This window comes from Orycteropus afer, unplaced genomic scaffold (genome assembly GCF_000298275.1).
Source record: "Orycteropus afer afer isolate SDZICR_OR568_19922 unplaced genomic scaffold, OryAfe1.0 scaffold00018, whole genome shotgun sequence".
NCBI lineage: Eukaryota > Metazoa > Chordata > Mammalia > Tubulidentata > Orycteropodidae > Orycteropus > Orycteropus afer.
Window position 1 is genome coordinate 13,863,447 of NW_006921605.1, and position 21,747 is coordinate 13,885,193.

General features: G+C 36.7%; 1 protein-coding gene across 1 annotated transcript in view; it reads left to right on the forward strand.

Moving 5' to 3' along the window:
• ABCA5 (ATP binding cassette subfamily A member 5) overlaps positions 1–21,747 on the forward strand; it is a 74,100-nt gene that overhangs the window by 28,601 nt on the left and 23,752 nt on the right. The window contains exons 11-21 of the mRNA XM_007959692.2: positions 1,350–1,460; positions 3,910–4,085; positions 4,615–4,734; positions 6,991–7,129; positions 8,299–8,389; positions 9,471–9,610; positions 11,846–11,965; positions 13,434–13,635; positions 16,873–17,042; positions 20,373–20,500; positions 21,085–21,222. Coding sequence (XP_007957883.1) covers positions 1,350–1,460; positions 3,910–4,085; positions 4,615–4,734; positions 6,991–7,129; positions 8,299–8,389; positions 9,471–9,610; positions 11,846–11,965; positions 13,434–13,635; positions 16,873–17,042; positions 20,373–20,500; positions 21,085–21,222 — 1,535 coding nt within the window. The remainder of the gene's footprint in view (positions 1–1,349; positions 1,461–3,909; positions 4,086–4,614; positions 4,735–6,990; positions 7,130–8,298; positions 8,390–9,470; positions 9,611–11,845; positions 11,966–13,433; positions 13,636–16,872; positions 17,043–20,372; positions 20,501–21,084; positions 21,223–21,747) is intronic.

Below are 21,747 nucleotides of genomic sequence, written 5' to 3' on the forward strand. Positions count from 1 at the left end.
AACTAAAAACGTTTTGAACTTTTCCTCCTGTGGTTTCTTCTTTTAAGGATTTTATGACTTTAGCTCTTATGTTTAGGTCTTTGATCCATTTTGAGTTACTTTATGTATATGGGGTGAAGTATGGTTCTAGCTTCATTCTTTTGCATGTAGAAATCCAGTAGCCCTTGCAACATATGTGGAAGAGACAGTTCTGTACAGAGGGGAAGGGTGTGATGGACACACCATCTTTTACATTCTGAATGACACTAAGCTTGTGGGGCTGAAGAAGTAACTGTTTCAAACCACTATACTCACCAAGGAAAGGACAGGCTCCTCCAAAAGAGAAATACTTAACCCATTAAACATTGTAGTTGCACCTGTCTGCTGCATAGCTCATGGAAATTTTTCTTCCTAACTCTGTGTGCTGTGATATCCCACGATTTATAACCTATATACAGATAGCCCCAGATTGATGGCATGTTAGAGTCAAAATGAACTATATTTAAAACCATCTGGTTTTGGTTTTCTTTTGTTGGTTGGGGGGTATATATCTTATTCTTAGTAATATGTACTGCTGACAATGTTGCACCGTGTAATTTGCTGGTATCATTCTCAGATGTTTATTCGCAAAGTTCAATGTTATGATTTATAAAGATGCTGTTAATAGAAGGCAATAATGAAACCCCCCCCAAAAAGAAAAAAATGACATATTTGACTTAACGTCGGAACTGACTTATAAAAATGTCGTAACAGAGCCCTGTCATAAATTGGGGACTGCCTGTATCATGATGCTTTATTTATTTTTAAATTTGACTATTGGTAAATTTCTAGTTTTTCATCAGTGTATTTAACATTCATGTCAATAACTGAGGATAGATTTTTGTTTCCTTATGTGTTTTGATTCCCTTGGAAATTCCCAAAAGTGGGCATAGGGAAAGCCACCAAATATTTTGTGTACCTCCTAAATCTTAAGGAACTCTGGTAGCACAGTGGCTAAGGCATCTGATTGCTAACCAGAAGGTTGGCAGTTCAAACCCACCAGCCACTCCACAGAAGCAAGACTGGGTGGTCTACTTCTGTAAATATTTACTGTCTCAGAAACCCTTTACTGTCTCAGAAACCCAGTGGGGGTTGCTGTGAGTTCTGTAACAAAGGCTATTGCTTACTTTCCTTACTGCTTGCACTATTTGGACTGTAACAAGGTAGCATTTTTACTGCTATGAAATGTGATGAATAGTTTTAAATTAGTCCTTAAATTGATTGTCTTGAGGACTTCAAGATTTAGTGTCTTCAAGATTGCTCAAGTATTATGAATTATTCTATATATCTGAACAGAAAAAATATTTGGTTCTTCTTCTGTCCTAAACTAGACTTGTCCTTTGACATCTACGAGGGTCAGATTACTGCATTACTTGGCCACAGTGGAACAGGAAAGAGTACATTGATGAACATTCTTTGTGGATTGTGCCCACCCTCTGATGGTAAGGGTTTTCTAACTTGAAAGTAACATCTCTTACTTTGCTTTATTAGAGTTTTTAACCAAGATGTGACAATATAATTAACTTGAAAATGTATACTGAATGATTTTTATCATATGTTTTGGGACTAACATGTTTTCTCATTTTCTTGACTACACATATTTGATTATTTTTCAGTAGAAATTAAAATTTAATCATATTTAAGTGAAAAAGATCTAATTTTGTACCTATTGTCATCATGTATTTTATAAATGTGTGTGTGTGTGTGTGTATGTGTTTTCCTCATTTAGAAGGAAGGATAAATGAGTAATTTGAAAATAAAGGAAACCTAGAGATTATTTTAAGTTGAGAAAATAGATATAGGTTTTTAAATATGTAGTAATCTGCCAAAAGGGAAAGACTGATAAATTTGAATACCATCTCCTAAAATACAATTTTAAGAGCACCACCTCAAAAGTATAGTTTTGATAAGTGATATTCCTATATGGAAAATTCAGCATAGCAGCTTCCTTTTTCCACAGTAAACAAATAGAGTGGTAATAAAACAAATATTTTACTTTAAAAAGGGGCTTAATTCCCATGTACTGAATATGCCTCCTTTTACAATGTAGTTTAGCTTTTAAAATTAGTTTGATTTTGTTGTTTATTCTTAATTGTGTCATTGTAATAACGTCTTACATTTATATAAGATTTGTGATTTTTGTTATGACTTTCCAGACATTATCACATTGTTTTAACAATTACTGCATTAGTTTAAGTGGGATATACAGTCATGGGATGCATAACATCTATTTAGGCAATGTCCTACTACGTATACCTCCATGGTCCCACAAGGTTATAGACTTCAGAAATCCTGATTAGAGATGGACATAGCAAACATAACACCTTCCCATACACAACATATTTATCTCAAGTCTTTTGTATAGAAAGTAATTACGCTGCCAGTACATAAATAACCTTATAATACATATGTCTTGGCAGTCATAATAAGGGAGCTCTGGTGGCATAGTGCCTAACGTATTTGACTGCTAACTAGAAGGCTGATGGGTTAAACCCACCAGCCAGGCCTCGGAAGGAAGGTTGGGCAATCCACTTCCATAGTGGTACTGACTCAGAAACCCAAGGAGGGGTCGCTATGAGTCGGGATTGACTCAATGGCAGTGAGTTAGTGAGTCATAGTAAATGCCTCTGTTACTGGCTTATCTATGTATTGTACTGTACTTTCTATCTAAAAAGTTTACTGAATAACTTTGACTTATAGGCAGCAGCATCTAATCTCATGTATCACGTGTCTTAAGTGTTAATAGCATTATCTCCATGTTTAATTTTCTTTTGAAAATTACTTACTGTCAAATACATCATGGGTCCCAGACATAGCAAAATCAGTGCTAGTGATAGCAGCATAATGAGGCAAAGGAGAAGTATCGATCTGGAAGTGAAAGAGGTAATTAAACAATATGAATATAGAAAATCAGTGAATGCTATTGCTTACAATTTAGGCATGTTGCACTTGACAGTCATGACAATCCTCAAAAACAAAAATTCTCCAAGCTTTTAAAGGATCGCCTCTACTGAAAACTACCAAAAAAGAAAGAAAAACCCACTGCCATCGAGTTGATTCTGACTCATGATGACCCTATAGAACAGAGTAGAATTGTCCCTTAGGGTTTCCAAAGCTTTATGGAAGCAGACCGCTTCATCTTTCTTCTGTGTAACAGCTGGTAGGTTTGAACCATCAACTTTTTGGTTAGCAGTCAGATGCTTTAACCACTGCACCACCATAGTTAGTAAGCTAACAAAAATGCAAGAAGGACTTAAATCAGTTATGGAGAAATTCAGGACCAAATGCAAAAATGAATTCCTCTCAGCCCGTTGATGATCACGGCTAAGGCAGGAAAGTTGTTCAAGATGCTTAAAGAAAAAGCAGGCCCAGATACGATATGGTGTTTGCATAATTTCCAAATCACATAATGTTGTATGAACATGTCATGGTTGTTAAACAATGCATGACTATGTTAGTATTCAGTTTATAAAAGAGAGAAGCTCTTATTCAGAGAAATTAAGTGATTTTTCCAAGACCATAGAACTAGTAAGGAAAAAGCTTTTAAACCTTGTTGTCTTCACCATTTCATAATACCTGGAAATGAAAGAAAATTATTACTGGAATGTAAGTGAAAATAATGCACCAGTAGGTAATTGTGCTTAATGTGAAGCTTCTAGTTCCTCATTCCACTCTATAATACAATCTAGAAATGAAGGAAAATGATACTGAATGTAAGTGAAAGCAAGTCACCAAGCACATGGGAATGACAGGGCATCATATCATCCAGATTTATACCAACTCTTACCTTATGTCTGTTAACAACCAAATAACTAAGTTACTAGGGTAACTTAAAGCATGCACACTTTTTAATAATTAATATTTAATATAAATACATATATTTGCTTTTAGGGTTTGCAGCTATATATGGACACAAAGTCTCTGAAATAGATGAAATGTTTGAAGCAAGAAAAATGATTGGCATTTGTCCACAATTAGATATACACTTTGATGTTCTGACAGTAGAAGAAAATTTATCAATTTTGGCTTCAATCAAAGGAATACCAGCCAACAATATAATACAAGAAGTAGGTTATTTGTATAGAAAACTTTACTTTTATTCTCTGTAAATTAATAACCTTTTGACAATTATTATGTAATAAAAATATGCTTGAAAATCTAAATATAAAACCTGTACTGAGCTAGTAACAGAAAGTCATTATAAACAATTGGGCAGAATTTGGAGTAAATGTTGTATACAGAAGCTAGTCCTTCTTCTGGAGGATACTAGTCTCACAAAGTAGATGTCTCTTTCCTTCCACCCTCCTTCCCTTTTCTTTCTCATGTCTTCCTCCTCCCAACACAAAGAACCTTCACACTGATCCTTTCTTACCTCTTCCTAACTCCCCAGAAAGTCACAAAAGCAAACATTTCTCTCAGGAAGGTTGAGATCTGTTATTTCAGAATTTTATGTGAATGTATGTCAGAACTAAATTCTGTACTAAAAGAATGATTTCAAAAGTTGACACTAAAATTGGAGCATTTAAAAACTAATACTGCTAATTACCTAAATAGCATGATTTTTAAAATAACATTGTCCACACTTCACTTTTACAGGTGCAGCAGGTTTTACTGGATTTAGAGTTGCAGGCCATCAAAGATAACCAAGCTAAAAAGTTGAGTGGTGGTCAAAAAAGAAAGCTGTCTTTAGGAATTGCTGTTCTTGGAAATCCTAAGGTAAGTAAATATTAGTTTAACTGACAAGATGATTTTAACTTTTGTTGAAAAGAAAAGCAACTTAAAGATACATATAATACATTTATGTAAATTTTAAATATACATAAAGTACTGTACATTACTATGGATGTAATCATTGCCACAAAGCTTTTAAACCGAAGTCAGAAAGATATATAATGTCTTTATGATACTGGTTCCTTCTAAGGTACTTTTCCCATCATGCTTTAATTTCCATCATGCTTTCATTAAAGCGTGGTCTGAGTCACCCTAGTAACTTAGTTATTTGGTTGTTAACAGACATAAGGCAAGAGTTGGTATAATCTGGATGATATGATGCCCTGTCATTCCCATGTGCTTGGTGACTTGCTTTCACTTACATTTAGTATCATTTTCCTTCATTTTTAGATTGTGTTTATAGTGGAATGAGGAGAAAGAAAAGATGAAAAAGAGGGACTTCCGTTATATTTGCAATATTTAATTTCTTTTAAAAAATCTGAAGAAAATATGGCTGAAAAATAACATTTATTAAATTTGAATGATGGCTGTAACAATATTCTGTTATTCTCTGTACTTGTCTATGTATTTAAAATAGTTCATAATGAAAAATAGAACACAATCAAAGGAATAGTTGTGTTTATCCCTGTTCTACACTGCTTGGATTCTTTTTTTTTTTTTTAAATGATGAAAGTTTACACAGCAAACTAGGCTCTCTTTTAACCATCTATACATATGGTTTACATTTTTCACAATGTGTCAGTATTCTTCTTATTTCTGTTCTGCTTGTACTGATTCCATTAATCTAGCTTCCCTGTCTAACTTTATCTTCTCATTTTGGTCTAGGGTAAATGTTTATGGTTAGGTTTCATTTAGATGGTTATTTAGAGGGGCACAGTACTCCCATGTAGTAGTATTTACTTTGCAAGCTGATCTGTCATTTGGCTCTGGAAGTGGTTTGTGTTCTAGGTTTATAGGGTATCCCCAGGAGATCATCTTGGAGATCCTGTAGTCTCTACTGGTCCTGTAAGAGGGGCCTTCTTTTTAGGAATTTGGGTTTTGTTCTACATTTTTATTCCATTCTATCTGGGACCATCTGTTGTATCCCTGGTTGGAACTATCAGTAATGATAGCTGGGCATTGTCTAGTTCTTCCAGTCTCAAGGTAAGTGAGGCTGTGATTAGAGTGGACTGTTTGTCCTATAGGGAGCTCTGCTAGTGTAGTGCCTAAGGCACTTGACTGCTAACCAGAAGGCTGGAGGTTCAAACCCGCCAGCCACTCCTCGGAAGGAAGGTTGGGCAGTCTACTTCCATAGTGATACTGCCTTAGAAACCCAAGGAGGGAGCGCTATGAGTCGGGTCCAACTCGATGGCACGTAACAACAATAACATTAGTCCTATAGACTAGTATTTTTCTTTGTGCCTTTATTTTCCTTCTTTTTCTTTTACTCTGGACGAGTAGAGGGCAATATTTGTGCCTTAGTGCTACTTTGATTTTTATGTGGTTTTAGTCCTGTAGAAACAATCAACTGCAGTGCTGCTTTGCCCAGGACTAGAAAGCTGCTAGGCCCGGGCCTTTTTGATCTCCACCATTGTACCACATTCCCCCTCACTATTGCAGCTTGGGGCTGACTTGACAGCTTACTGAGGCATTTGTTTACTTATGTATTCACTTGGGGATACTCTGTAGGTTCTGGAGCTGTCATCTTTGTGGAAGCCATTTAGCAGGCCTGGATCTTCCATGGAGCTGCTATGTGGGTTCAAACAGGCATCTTTTGAATTCCTAGCTGAGTGCAGCCTCTCTGTCCCTGTCCAGGGATCTCTGGGAATGACTTGGGATTCTAGCTTTTTGTTAATTAATCTTCCCAACCTCCACCACTGAGATTTTTAAATTAAGAAATAGTTTAAAACTAATTTTTTTTTTTTGAAATTAGTATAGGACATATTTCTTTCTACAAAATTGTTCTTTCTACAAAATTTAATTGTTCAAACACTTTTTTTTTTTTTTTTGCTTATTTATCTCATCTTCATTACACTCACACAGAGACCAGCCTTTTAAAGTTAAACTTAGTAAGATATTCATATTTCAGACTGAAAGATTTTCAAATTTATACTAACTCAAATATAAGTGAAAAACTCAGATCTGATATATTTCTGGCTGGAAAGAATAACTTGAATGGGAAGATTTTCAGAAACCACATATATTTAGAATATTTTACCTTTTCTGAGGGTTTCCTTCTCTTCTCCATTCCTTTTTACATAGATACTACTCCTAGATGAACCAACAGCTGGAATGGACCCCTGTTCTCGCCATATTGTTTGGAATCTTCTGAAATACAGAAAAGCCAATCGGGTGACAGTGTTTACTACTCATTTCATGGATGAAGCTGACATTCTTGCTGGTGAAGTTTTTACTCTATTTCTGAAGGAAGAGTTACTGGGGCCAAAAGGGAGATGGAAGTAGGGTGGATAAATCCTAAGAAATAAATAGAGGAGCTGGTGGTACCTTATGGTGGGCTCACAGGAGCCAGCAGATAGCTGTATTCAAGGCTCTGAGTTAATACAGCAAAAGAATACACAGCAAAATAAGTAAACAGAAAGGCTCATGGGGCAAAGTATGGAGGAGACCAGGCGCTAGGTTCTAAAAGCCCTCTCCCAAAGGGGCTGCACAGGATGCACTTAATTCCTTCATCAGTGAATTGGGAAAATGTGGGAAGTACTGCCTACTAGGGAAGCTCAGTACAGACTCTGTGCCCACAGTTTTTATTGGGTGCTAATCTCGCAGGCCTAGCGTGTACTAAAAGTCCAGGCCTCCAGAAGAAAAGCAGCTGTTCAGCAAGTATTTGTACAGTTTAAGTACAGTGAGTCCCTCTTATGTGTTCCATGAATAGTGGGAACCTTCCCCAAAGTCAAGTTTCTAAACACCAGCCAAGGACCAACATTGTTAGCAGGACTTTCTAAGGATAAGAGTGTCAGGTTTTTTTTTTTTTTAACAAATACGTGTATATAAAGAACCTGTGTTTAAATCAACACACCACAGGACCTCAGATTTCACAATTCTGGAGTGATGCTTTTATACATGTAATACAACATAATATAATACAGTTTAATAAGTGGAGCAGGTGATCTCTTCACTAGTATCTTTGAGAAAAAGCAACAAACTTAACATTTTGTTTTTGTAGTCATTTCTTTTGCTTTTTGAAGCTGTTTTTATGTTTGGTTATAAAGGAAATTGTGAAAGCCTGCACTTTAGAAACCCTCTTAGGAAGAGTCTGAAATATTCAGAGCAGTGTCAGGAAAGTGAACTCTAGAGTCAGACTGCCTGAGTACAAATTCCAGCTTTGTCATGTAATAACTCTGAGACCAGGGACAAGCAGTAGAGTTTCTTACTAACTTGTGTCCTTAGCCAACAAAAGGTGGTGATAATCTAGTACCTTCTACATGGGGTTGTTGTGATGCTTTAATGAGATAATACACAGGCATCTTTCATAGGTTAATTCAGGCAATATAAATGCCAATTATTAATGCACTATTAATTTATAAATTGAAATGTATAAATCTCTGTTTGCAGATAGGAAAGCAGTCATATCACAAGGAATGTTGAAATGTGTTGGCTCTTCAATTTTTCTCAAAAGCAAATGGGGGATTGGCTACCGTCTAAGGTAGGTATTATATTCATTCTTTATTATATTTATTCTTTATCATTCTGTTCATCTACTATTAATATTTTTTGGGGTTTGTGACAAAGGGGCAAGGAGTCCATGTCTTCTGACCTCCTCTACCCCCACAAGAGGAAGACAGAATCACCATCAGTAGCCCAAGGCCTATTCCTACGAGGCCAGACATGCTGCTTCCTCCAGCCATTTGAAAAACCCTGACACCAACATTTCCTCCCCCAGCACTCACCACCTCTCTGCTGGGTTCAATAATTAATTGCAGTAGCCATATAGAACTCACAGATTATGGGGTTTATGAGGGAAGCAGCAGCCTGCAATTCAAGTTCAGAAATACACTCAGTTTCTCATAGTCAGCCATCTCACGTAGCAACCAGTAGTCTCTCTCTCAGCAGCACATGTCTCTCTTGTCTCTCAGCAGCATGTGTCTCTTGCATCTCTCAGCAGCATGTGTCTCTCATATCTCTCTTAGCAGTGTGTTTCTCGAGTCTCTCTCAGAAGTGTGTGTTTCACATCTCAGCAGCATGTCTCTGTGTTTGTCTCTCAGCATTGTGTCTCTCGTGTCTGTCTCTCAGCAGCACGTGTCTCTCACGTCTCTCTCTTAGTGCGTGTCTCTCTTGTCTCTCTCTCAGCAAGTGCGTGTCTCTCAGGAGCACATTTCTCTCACCAGCATGTCTTTCTCAGCAAGCAGTCAGAGAGATTCCTGCTTCTAGGAGGGCTCCTTTTGAGCTTGGCAGAGTGGCCAAACTAACCAGTCCTAACATCAGAATTCTACACACCTGAGAGAGAGAGAACGTCCTAGAAGATTGCTTCCTCCACTCTCAACAGAAATAGGCCAGGTGGATGGATAACTTTAACGATCAGGAGCTGCTCCGTTGCTCACAGCAAATTCCACCAGGCAGTTTGCAGAGACTTATGGCTAGAAGAGCCACACGATGTAATTTACTACACTGCAGTTTGCCATAGTGTGCTTGGGCTGTCTTTTAGGACACTAAATTAAATTTAGAACATTCTGAATTTCCCTTTTTGGTTGTTTACTGAGTAATGGTATGATTTTTGGTCTCTTTAGCATGTACATAGATAGATATTGTGCCACAGAATCTCTTTCTTCACTGGTTAAACAACATATACCTGGAGCTACTTTATTGCAACAGAATGACCAACAGCTTGTATATAGCTTGCCTTTCAAGGACATGGACAAATTTTCAGGTACCACCTACTTTCCATTTCTTGGTTGTTGAATGGGGGTCTTGCACTGGGAATAATTTTTTTCTTCTTTTATCCTGTTTACTTTTTTATGTAATATTTTTATGCTGTATGGGACCAGAGTTAATACTCTGTTTATTTTTGTTTCTGAAAACCAGAAATACAACAAGCTAACATATTTCTTCTTTATATAAACAGCACGTAAAAAACTGTAACTGGTGTGTTAATGTAAATGCTCAAAAAAATGAAAGAAAAAAACATACAAAATAATGTGTTAGCTTTGTTATCATGAAAGAAAGAAATCTTTTCAAATTTGCTTGAAGACCTACTGGGAATAAGGTCTTCCTTATAGTTGCTTGTATATGTTCTCAAGTTCTTCTCTAGTTCCATGATTACATAATGAATTACATGGTAAACCCTTGAATTAATTGAGGCAGTATTTTTCCATTTTATCATGAACCTAAACTTAGTCTTTTTTCATCTGCTTAAAAATCTCTTAATAACCAAATGAATATTACTGATGGTATATGTTGGCAGAATTCCCATAATGTTTATCTTAAAACTGGATAAAATTTTCTATATTAGGTAAATTGCTTTCTTTAAAAAATAAAAATAAATCATTAATTAACTAGATTGAAATATATAATGCTAATTATTCTGTTTACCCACCTCTAATTCTTTAATAACTCTTACATAATGCTTATAAGTATAGGATGCTAATCTATGCCTTTTAACATTCTTAGTTACTAATTATCTTAATACATTATCAACAACTGTGTAAGGTAAAGATTGCTATTGTATTATTGTTACCATTTTATAAATGAGGAAACTGAGGTATAGAAAGTTAGGTAACTTGCCTAAGGTAACACAGGTAGACAATGGTCAAACTGAGCTTTGAACCCAGGCTGATGATTGCAGAACTGTGTTCTTCACCATACTTTGTTGCCTTGCATGTGTCTTTAATAAGTTGTCACACTGGTTCACTGGTTTTCAAAGTGTGACCTAGGAACTCCTATAAAGTGGATCCTAAGATGTTCTCATGCAGTCAAAACTTTTTCATGATACATCTGTTCTGACTCATTGAGCAGTTTTCCTCCAGTAACTATTGTGTAGAGGAGAACTGTGCTCCATAGTGTTTTCAGTGGCTGATTTTTGGGAAGTGGATTGCCAGGCCTTTCTTTCAAGGCACCTCTGGGCGAACTTGAATCTCCTTTCAGTTTATGGCTGTCTTAGTTCTCTAGTGCTCCTATAACAGTAATACCACAAGTGGACGGCTTCAACAAACAGAAATTTATTCTCTCAGGGTTTAGGAGGCTAGAAGTCCAAAATCAGAGTGACAGCTCTAGGAGAAGGCTAGGCTAGATGTCTGAGTTCAGAATGCCAGTTCTAGGGGCTAACTGGAGACCCCTCGACCTTGGCCTTCAGTTCTGCCTTCCATGCCTGCTAGAGCAAGCTGGAGGCATCTCCTGACTCACACAGCTGATGAACTCAAGATTGGCAGGCAGTATAGCCAGATGTGGCTGCTGAGGCTGACACATCCAAGATCAGCAGGTAAAATGGCAGACCGTTGATTCATAGGCTGTGAAGACAATAATCTCAAGATCAGCAGGCAGCTTGGTAGGCCTCTGGTTCAAGTCCAGGAACTGGAGGCAATGATGGGCCTAATGCAGGGTCCTTTCAATATGTACTGGAAGCAGGCCACACCCCGAAGGCAACTCCCCTTCAACTGATTAACTACTCACAGCAGATTTCACCATGCAGGTGGTTATACTGCATCCATTCTCATCATGGAGAATAACTACATCCAGCTGCCAAGCCATTCAAAATCACAGCCCAGCCAAGTTGACACACACCGTTTTAACTGTCAGAGCAGCCAAGTAGGTTAGCCATTTATACCACCCTTAAATAGTACTGAGACATTACTGCCTTTTTGATCCTGTCTCATGAGAATTCAGTGGAGTTTCCCAGGGACTGCAGCACATGTACCTTCATGATAGACTAAATACAGAAGCAAATAAGAGATTGCAAAAATATAAAACAATGCCTTCTTTTTATTGAAATCTTTCAACTTCTTTGGGGCCCTTAACAATTTTTAGGAATAAGAAAGGAGTTCTAAGACTAGATAGTTTGGGAATCACTGTGCTAGCAGTATAAATATAGTCATATACTGTTTTTAAAGGGTATTTGAAAATAATTCATGCTTAACTATACAGTATTTTTAAATTTTTTTTCTTTTAGGTTTGTTTTCTGCTCTGGACACTCATTCTAGTTTGGGTGTTATTTCTTATGGTGTTTCCATGACAACTTTGGAAGATGTATTCTTAAAGCTGGAGGTTGAAGCAGAAATTGACCAAGCAGGTAATAAACAATACTAACAAACCATTTTGGGGGATGAACCAGACAAATAATTACATAACTATGTGACACTAACATTGTTTTGGGAAGGGAAAGGCAAGAATACATAGGTAAATAAATAATTGAGATATATGCTGGTAGTGATAAGAATTATGAAGGAAATAATGCACTGATCTTACAGTAGCTAATTTAGATTGTATGGTCAAGGAAGATTTTGTTGCTATAACATTAAGTGAGACCTGGATTAAAAATCAGGTAGGCAAAGATTTTAGAACAGAGTTTTCCAGATAAGGGAATTGCCATTGCTAAGGTCTTAATTGGAAAATGAGTTGGCCATCTTTGAAGGACAGAAAAAGGGTCACCATGATGAGAGCTTAGCAGCCAAGAAGAAGGTAGTACTCAGTGAGATCAGATGTATGGGGTTGGGGTTAGTACTGTGAGGCCTTGAAAGTCTGGAGTAGAATTTGGCTTGTTTTCTTAGTGCACTGTGAGGCTATCAGAGTCTGATTTGCATTTTTTAAAACTCCTTTTGGTTGTTGAATGATGAATTGATTGTACAGAAGTATGGAGCCAAATAGAGTGAAAAGAAGCAACTGTTGCTCTTTTTTCTCCCTAAAGAAAAATGGAGATGCAAAAGCCAAGGTAAAATGGCATTTCAGGAAAAAAGATCAGTTATTTGTTGATTACTGTGAAGAATAAGATGACAAGAGAGAAGATGGCTTTGGTAACAGAAAGGACAGTGGGGGATTTGGTAAAGTAGAAGACGAGCAATTGCAGTGCCATGTAGAGGACCACAGTGGATCTGTGGAATTTGGAGTAAGACATGAGTTGAGGAAGTTTTTCCTAAAATTGGAAGTTCATAACAATGTTTGTGAATGAAGGAAACTGATGGCAGAAGTTGTAGTAAGAGTCACGGTGCTCAAAATGCACATTTTACATGAATATGGAGTGCCTGATAGAAAAATAACAGAGCCTGATTTCTATCCCCTTCAATTGACTTTGCCTGTTTTGGAAATAAAAAACATGTAATATGTTTCTTTCGTGTCTAGCTTCTTCTGTTCAACAGCTGTGTTGTTATGTGTAGTTGTATAGTAGCACTGTTTTATACTCTTCCATTGTAGCACTGTTTCACAACCTATTCATTCATTTCCCTGTTGATGGATGGTTGGCTTCCGTTTAGTCCATCGCTGTTCTGGATAGGGTTGCTTCCTAAGAACATTCCTGCACGTGCATTTTGGTGAACTTATGTGCATGTTCCTTTGAGGTTTATACCTAGTGGGGAATGTCGTGGCTTGTAAGAAATGCTTATGTTCAGCTTTAGTCGATACTGCAAAAGTGTTTGATAGTTCCATTTGCTCCACATCACCACCAGATGAGTGCCACTTTAAACTTCACTTGCTGCAGAAAGGTTTTTATCTTTCTAAGGAGTATGCTGCAACTTTCTGTCTTATCTTTTTGTTTTGGCAAATAGATTACAGTGTATTTACTCAGCAGCCACCAGAGGAAGAAATGGATATAAAATCTTTTGATGAAATGGAGCAGAGCTTACTTACTCTCTCTGAAACCAAGGCTTCTCTAGTGAGCTCCATGAGCCTTTGGAAACAGCAGGTGTACACAATAGCAAAGTTTCATTTCCTTACCTTGAAACGTGAAAGTAAATCACTGAGATCTGTGTAAGTGTCATCACTCTTTTACTGGATGAATTTTTTTGTTTTTGTTTTATTGGGATATAAATTTGATTGACCATCTTAATTTTTTAAATGCAGACATATGTAAATAATTTATGTAGTTTTAAGAGATTAAAACTATAACTTTTAAATGTCAGAGAAAAAATAATTATGCTTTCAGTAATTTCATTGTAGACTTTTAGAACCTTATTAACATTTATTATCACATCTATGAAATCAAGGAGTGACAGGTAATATCCTCTAATTGTTTCTAAATCAGGAAAGGTGTGTGTCAGGGTTGTATCCTTTCACATACTTATTTAATTTATATGCCAAGCAAATAATCCAAGAAGTTAGACTATAAGAAGAAGGATGTCGCAACAAGATTGGAGGAAGACTCATTAACAACTATAATATGCAGATAATACAATCTTGCTTGCTGAAAGTGAAAAAGACTTGAAGCATTTACTCATGAAGATCAAAGACTACAGCCTTCAGTACAGATACACCTCAGCATAAAGAAAACAAAATGTTCACAACTGGACAATGAGCACTGTCATGAAAAGTGGAGAGGAAAGATTGAAGTTGTCAGGGATTTCATTTTACTTGGACCCACAATCAGTGCCCATGGAAGCAGCAGTCAAGAAATTAAATTGCATATTGCAGTGGGAAGATCTGCTAGACTTCTTTAAAGTGTTAAAAGAAAAGATGTCACTTTGAGGATCAAATGAGCCTGACCCAAGCCATGGTATTTTCAGTCATCTCATATGCATGTGATAGCTGGACAGTAAATAAGGAAGACCAAAGGAGAATTGATGCCTTTGACTTATGATGTTGGTGAAGAATATTGAATGTACCATACACTGCCAGAAGAATGGACAAATTTGTCTCAGAAGTAGTACAGCCAGTGCTTCTTAGGAGCAAGGATGTTGACACTTTGTCTCCTGTACTTTGGACATGTTATCAGGAGGAGCAGTTGCTTGCTGAAGAGGGACATCATGCTTGGTAAAGAAGAGAGTCAGAGAAAAAGAAGACCCTCAAGGAGATGGATTGACACAGTGGCTGTAAAAATGGGCCCAGATACAGCATCCGTTATGAGGATGGCACAGGACCAGGCAGTGTTTCATTCTCTTCTACATAAGGTTGCTATGAGTTAGAACCATCTCAACGGCACCTAAAAACAACAATTTCATTATGCATTTATGTTTTTCGTAAGTTTTTGCCTACATTGGTTAATTCTTATTCACCACCCTTTGTGAACAACAGGTAAAGAAACTGAGATGTGGAGAAGGCCTTATAACTGGTAGAACTGTGATCATAATGACATCTTCTCAACTTAGCTTTTGCCTCTCAGGTTCCCATGGGACACAAGGCTTTGTGTTAATGAGAATGATTTGGAGTGACATGTGTTAATTGCTTACATATGCCACACCTGTCTTAGCTCCACAACGGCAGTAGAAACAAAACTTAGTAATCAGAAATAAGAATATTGTATGTTTGAAATATGCTGAATTCATTTGCCTTTTTGATCAAGTTTATTCACCTCTTGACTGATTTATCAGTCAAGTATGACTTATTCCTACATCAGCATTACTGGAAGAAAAGGGTTCCCTCATGTCAGCATGCAAGAGCACTACTCATAAAATGCTCCCTGGAAGTGATAACAGTATTGGATGGTAAAATACCTTTAGGAAATAATCCATTTTATATTCCCTCTCTTGAAGAGTTGTTTATTAGCATGTAAAAACACATGAGAGGGTCTGTGGTGAAGAAATTAGTTCAACTTTATTTAACCTAAAGTTTCCCAATGTCATTTAATTATGAAACATTTTTTACCTAACAACTATTAACTTATTGTAGATCTAGAGTTCAGTGCAACATGCTTTTGGAAATGTTGATTTATAGATACTTATAAACAACTTAAGAATGAGTAAAAAAAAGTGTGGGTTTTCTGAATATTATAAAATGCTAAATGAAGTGTGATAATCTAAGTGCTCTACCCATTTATTGTAACACCACAAACAATGTAGAGGTGTTTTGCAGGATAAGTAGCTGTCTTCTGCTAAAAGGGCATTTTCATTGGGTAGTAAAATTATTTACTGGTGATTCTTACAACTGTGGAGAAAGGGGGAAGGAGAGGGTGGAGGAGAGGGAGCAATAGGAGCAGTAGGAATAACTACGGTGGATCTAACACTTCTCTAATTCGATCCCACAAAGTCATAGTATTATCTGGCAAAGCAGAGGAACTTCTAAGAGATATTTGATTTTTAAATTCTTGACCAACTTTTCTCCAAGCTTCTAAATTCACCGTACCCTCTTCTGGAAACCAAGGGCATAACTCCTGAACTGTGGAAAAAAAAGCTTTAAGAGTAGACTTAGAAACTGAAATACCTTTATCCTTTAACAAAGCTTGTAAAGAAACTAAAAAGTAAGTACGTTCAACAGACTGTTCTTGCCCCATAATTTTTTACTCCCGTTGTCCCCCACCTCATTAGGTGAGGTTCTCTTACCTGATTATTTATTTTCAATATGTCTCCTGATTATCAAATTCCTTGTGGCCACCTTCCTTCACTTTTGAGTCCCTGTTCGGGCGCCAAATGTCGGGGCCAGCACAACAATTCTAGAACAGGCGGTAAGAGAATGAGTTAAAAATAAGAGAAAAGTAAAAGGATGGGGACAGGAGGGACACTCAGAGCCATTGCAAAGCAGTGCCAATTTTATTATGAATCAATGTAATATATGCCTTCTTTGGTTCCTTCTAAGAGGACCAACAGAAGTTAATGTGATTAAATTGAACATAGGATAAAACTTCAAAGATATCAATCATTCAGTATGTCACTGAATTTTTATTTTCTTCTTTGTATCTAAAATATTTTTGTTTATATGTGGAGAGTGAACGATTTAAGTAGACACAAGGTAAGAAATAGTTCTTACAGGAGAATAGATACAAAAAATGCTAAGATGTTTGATTCTTTGTATAATAACCATGCTTGCATACCTTATAAAAATTTCAGAATGACTATCCAAAATATATTTCTGTGACTTTTACTTTTGTCATTGAGTATTGACTTTCTGACATGAGATCATTTTGGGGAGTAGAAATTCTACTTTTTACAGTTTTTTTTTTTTTCTCCTTAGTTTATTTGATTATAAATGTTTACCTTTTAACTATCATGGGAAGAAAGATTTATACTAGATTCACATATTAGTGTGCATTGACTTTATTAATTTTTTTCTTTTCAGATTGCTTCTGCTTTTAGTTTTTTTTGCAGTTCAGGTTTTTATGTTTTTGGTGCATCACTCTTTTAAAAATGCAGTGGTTCCCATCAAACTTGTTCCAGATTTATATTTCCTAAAACCTGAAGATAAACCACATAAGTACAAAACAAGTCTGCTTCTTCAAAATTCTACTGGTGAGAGTGTGTGAAGGTCTGTGAATGAGTGCTGGTTGAAGTGTGGGGTGAGGGGAGGAAATAGGTTAGAGGACTGGATTTTAGACATGTATTTGAGGTAAAGGCCTAGTTTGTCTACATGAAATCTGAATTAAACACGTATTTATTGATGCAGAATAATATATTACAGAACTGGAATGTTGGTTGAAGTGTAAACAACAGGTTTTTAAAATACTCTGATTTGTACTGTTTATCATCGTAAATTCCCCTTTTTAACAGCAAAAGTTACTTTTTAGCAGCATGTTGTTTTATCTCACAGTTCATTTTGAGTAAAACAAACTTCAGAAGCCAAAAAATACCTTCAGAAAGAGTTATGACATCTAATTTTTTTGCAATTAGATATGACAACTAGAAATGTTGAAACAATCCTTCAAGGACTACCTAAAGAGTTAGTTAGAATTAAAAAAAAAATAATAATCCTTATATCTATGATCAAATATATTGTATTTGTAATAGATATATTTAGATTTACCACAGGTTATTCTTACTACAAGGAGCCTAAGGCATCTGGCTGCTAACCAGAAGGTTGGTGGTTCAAACCCACCAGCTATTCTGCAGAAGGCAGACTGGGCAGTCTACTTCCATAAAGATTTACCACTTTGGAATCCTAATGTAGGTCACTATGAGTCAGAATCAACTCTGTGGCAGTTTTTTTTTTTTTTGTCTTTTGGTTTATTCTTACTACATAATTGTCAAATACTTTTTAAGGTTTTTTTTTTTTTTTTTAACTTAAATCCTTGAGCAAGGCTCAGAACAGATTTCAAAATGTTAAACTTAATACAAAATTTTATTCACACTTGGTCAGTTTTTCCTACAACAGCTTCCATCTGCATAAATAGTTTGTAATCCCATGATTCCTGAAGATAAATTCACTCTTCTCAAAGCTAAAATCACTCTGGCAAGTTTACAGCAAAACAAAAGCAGCTTTATTTTCTATCTTGCTGAAATACATTAGAGAATTGTATTACATATATGTCTCGTTATACTCACAAACTCTTTAGGGTTTACTGTTTCCTGACACGTCTTCTGTTTTTTAGTATGTTTCTTTTTTGATGTACTATTTACTGAAGAGTTTTGCCCAGTGTTAAAATAATAATCATGGTTAGGGATGATTATAAATTACAGTAAAGAGATCACTGTTAAAATCAGACTCCTAGTCTATTATATAGGAGTTTCAGATTTCAGTGTGATGATGTTGTTGTTGTTGTTATTTGACGTCGAGTCGGCCCCAACTCATAGCAACCCCTCCTTGGGTTTCCGAGGCAGTATCACTACGGAAGTAGGATTGCCCAACCTTCCTTCCGAGGAGTGGCTGGTGGGTTTGAACCGCCAGCCTTCTGGATAGCAGTCAAGTGCCTTAGGCACTATGCTACCAGAGCTCCTTCCACTCCTCGGAAGGAAGGTTGGGCAATCCTACTTCCGTAGTGATACTGCCTCGGAAACCCAAGGAGGGGTCGCTATGAGTCGGGGCCGACTCCACGGCACATAACAACAACAACAACAACAAGTCTATTATATAACCTTCACACTATTAGGTGAAGAATTCATTTACTGATAGAAAATTACTCTTTAATAGAAAATGTTGTTTTGAAGTTTTCTTTAGTTAGAATTCTTGTTTTCTGTTTTAATCTACATTTTATATTGGTAAAATATAGTACTGCATCGACAGTTACATTCATTGTGACATTTTTATATGTGTTTTGGGGAACTATACATTTATCACAACTGTCTAGGCCTTGATTTCCCACTTATTAATCTACAAGAACTTTTAGTATTTTCAAAGTTTTTGCCTCTTCCATTATTATTTAATATTACTAGATTTGTTTACATATATATCCCCTATTTTCGTAAGTCCTGTTGCTGGTTTCAGTAAGGCCACTTTTAGGAGTTCTGGTGTATGCGTACATTAAGTGTACTTGTAAGCATATATTGAATGGTAGCATATCCTCTCTCCAGTTCGTTCACTTCTCCTGTGGCTGAGTACACAGCTACTCTGGCAAGCAGAAGACAGAGATCAATTAAGGCGTTAGGCTGGGAATAGTTAAAGATAGTAGGACACTGTGGTTAAAAGCACCATTCTTTACAACACTCAGGTTTGGTGCTAAATTTGATCCCCATGCCACACCACTTAGGTACTGATTGTTAAGTGCTGTTAAGTCGATTCTAACTCATAGCAACCCAACAGGACAGAGTAGAACTACCCCACAGAGTGTCCAAGGCTAAAATCTTTACAGAAGCTGACTGCCTCATCTTTCTCCCATGGAGTGGCTGATGGGTTTGAACTGCCGACCTTTTGCTTAGCAGCTGAGTGCTGTAATCACCGCACCATCAGGATCCTTAGTGACTGATTGTGCTTTACATTATTTGGTTTTGATTTTTCTCCACATTCCATTTGTCCTTCCTTTAATCCTGGCTTCTGTGGTAATGGAGGAGGAACTACTGCATTTGTCAGACATGTTGGTATAGATTTAAACCCCAGACAGGATTCAGAATCTTCCTCTTGCCTCCAGAAAAATTAAGAGGCTACAGATGGAAACCTGATGTATTTGAATATTGTAAGGTAGCTAAGGCAGTCGACGTTTATAAAACGTCTGTCCAGAGCATACAGACATCCTTTAGGGTGTTATATTACCCAGCCAAAAGTTTGTACTGTACCTTTTTGAGCCCAGCAAGTTACCTTCTTACATAAAATTGCCAATCAGATTTTTATTCTCACTAATCTGATTTTTTGTGAGTATTGTAATAGTAGCAGCAGCAGCACTCACTCTCTTACTGACTACCATTGAGTTGGATCCGACTCATAGTGACCCCTCTTCCTGAGGCGGTATCACTATGGAAGTAGATTGCCCAGTCTTCCTTCTGAGGAGTGGCTGGTTGATTTGAACCTCTAGCCTTCTGGTTAGCAGTCAAATGCCTTAGGCACTACACCACCAGAGCTCCCCCAGCAGCAGCAACTAGAATTGGCCCAGTTGCCAGGTTCTGTTCTAAGCCAGTGCCTCCTTGGAATCATTTAATTCTCATGGTCACTCTTTGTCCCCATTTTACAAAAGAGGAAATAAGATTCAAGAGTATCTAGGTAACTCTCTTGAAAGAAAGATAGTGTAAGTGGTACAAGTAGAATTTTAATTCAGGCTGGCTGGCTCCAGAGCCAGTGTTGTTACTCACTTATTTAATGAAGATAAAATATTTTTCTAAAAGGTGTAATCTTACAGTATATGTCTATTATTTAAACAGGTTGTCTGCTTCTTATTTAAATTGATTCTTTATTATTTGCTTATTTTCTAATACCAGACTCAGATGTCAGTGATCTCATTAGCTTTTTCACAAAACAGAACATAATGGTGACGATGTTTAATGACAGCGACTATGTGTCTGCTGCTCCACACAGTGCAGCTTTAAATGTGATGCGCTCGGAAAAGGTAGGAGTCATTGGTGTGCGTGAGTACCCATTTGAGAGTTATGAAGTATTTAAAACAGTTCCTTGAAAATTAATTGTTTGCTGATTTGACTTCATTAGTGGGAAATAGATCTGCTCTTGTAAACAGGCAGTATTTGTTTATGATATGTATTATGTCCTGATGAATGACCAATGTGTAAAGTTACAAGGAATTTGATTTTGATTTTTATGTTTTATTTTTGCCTAAAATATGAAAATCTCTGAACATTTCAAACCAGATTGTCTTTATTGTCATTAGTATTTTGTGTACGGTCTGTTGAAATAGCTTTCCATGTAGTTGGTGAGAATTAGCTTGGTAAGAAAAGCTTGGTATGCTGCATACCAAAAACCCACTGCCTTCGAGTCACTTTGGACTCATAGCGACCCCCACTGGGTTTCCAAGGAAGTAAATCTTTATGGAAGTAGATTGCCCCATCATCCTTCTATGGAGCAGCTAGTGGGTATCCACCCACCTTGTTAGCACTCAGATGCCTTAGGCACTGTGCCACCAGATCCATTTAAATTTATATGTAGTGTGCAATGAGTCTTTTTTCTTCTTTATTGTAGGACTATATTTTTTCAGCTGTTTTCAACAGTACTATGGTTTATTCGTTACCTGTGTTGATGAATATAATTAGTAACTACTATCTTTATCATCTAAATGTGACTGAAACTATCCAGATCTGGAGTACTCCTTTCTTTCAAGTAAGCAAACTAAAAAGTATATGTCCTGTCATCATATATACTCTATATATACATACTCGTAGTATATGTAATACATACGGAAAGCCAGTTGATAACAAATGAAATCTGAAAAAGTTCATCTTGTGAGGTTTCCTAGTCTTCTTAAGGCTTGAGTGGGAAATGTGAAAATCCTCACCAAATACTAGCAAACCGAATTCAAAAGCATATGAAAAGGATTTTGCACCATGATCAAGTGGGATTTATCCCAGGAGTGTAAGGGTGGTTCAGCATTAGAAAATCAACCCATGTAATACACCACATCAGCAGAAAAAGGAAAGAACCACACGATCATCTCAATGGATGCAGAAAAGGCATTTGACAAAACCCTTTCATGATAAAAATATTCGAGAAGCTAGGAATAGAAGGAGAATTCCTCAATATGATGAAAGTCTTTTATGGAAAGACTCACAGCTAGCATCATCAATGGAGAAAGACCGAGACTTTTTCCCTTAAGATGAGGATTTTTCCCTTAAGACAAGGATTCCT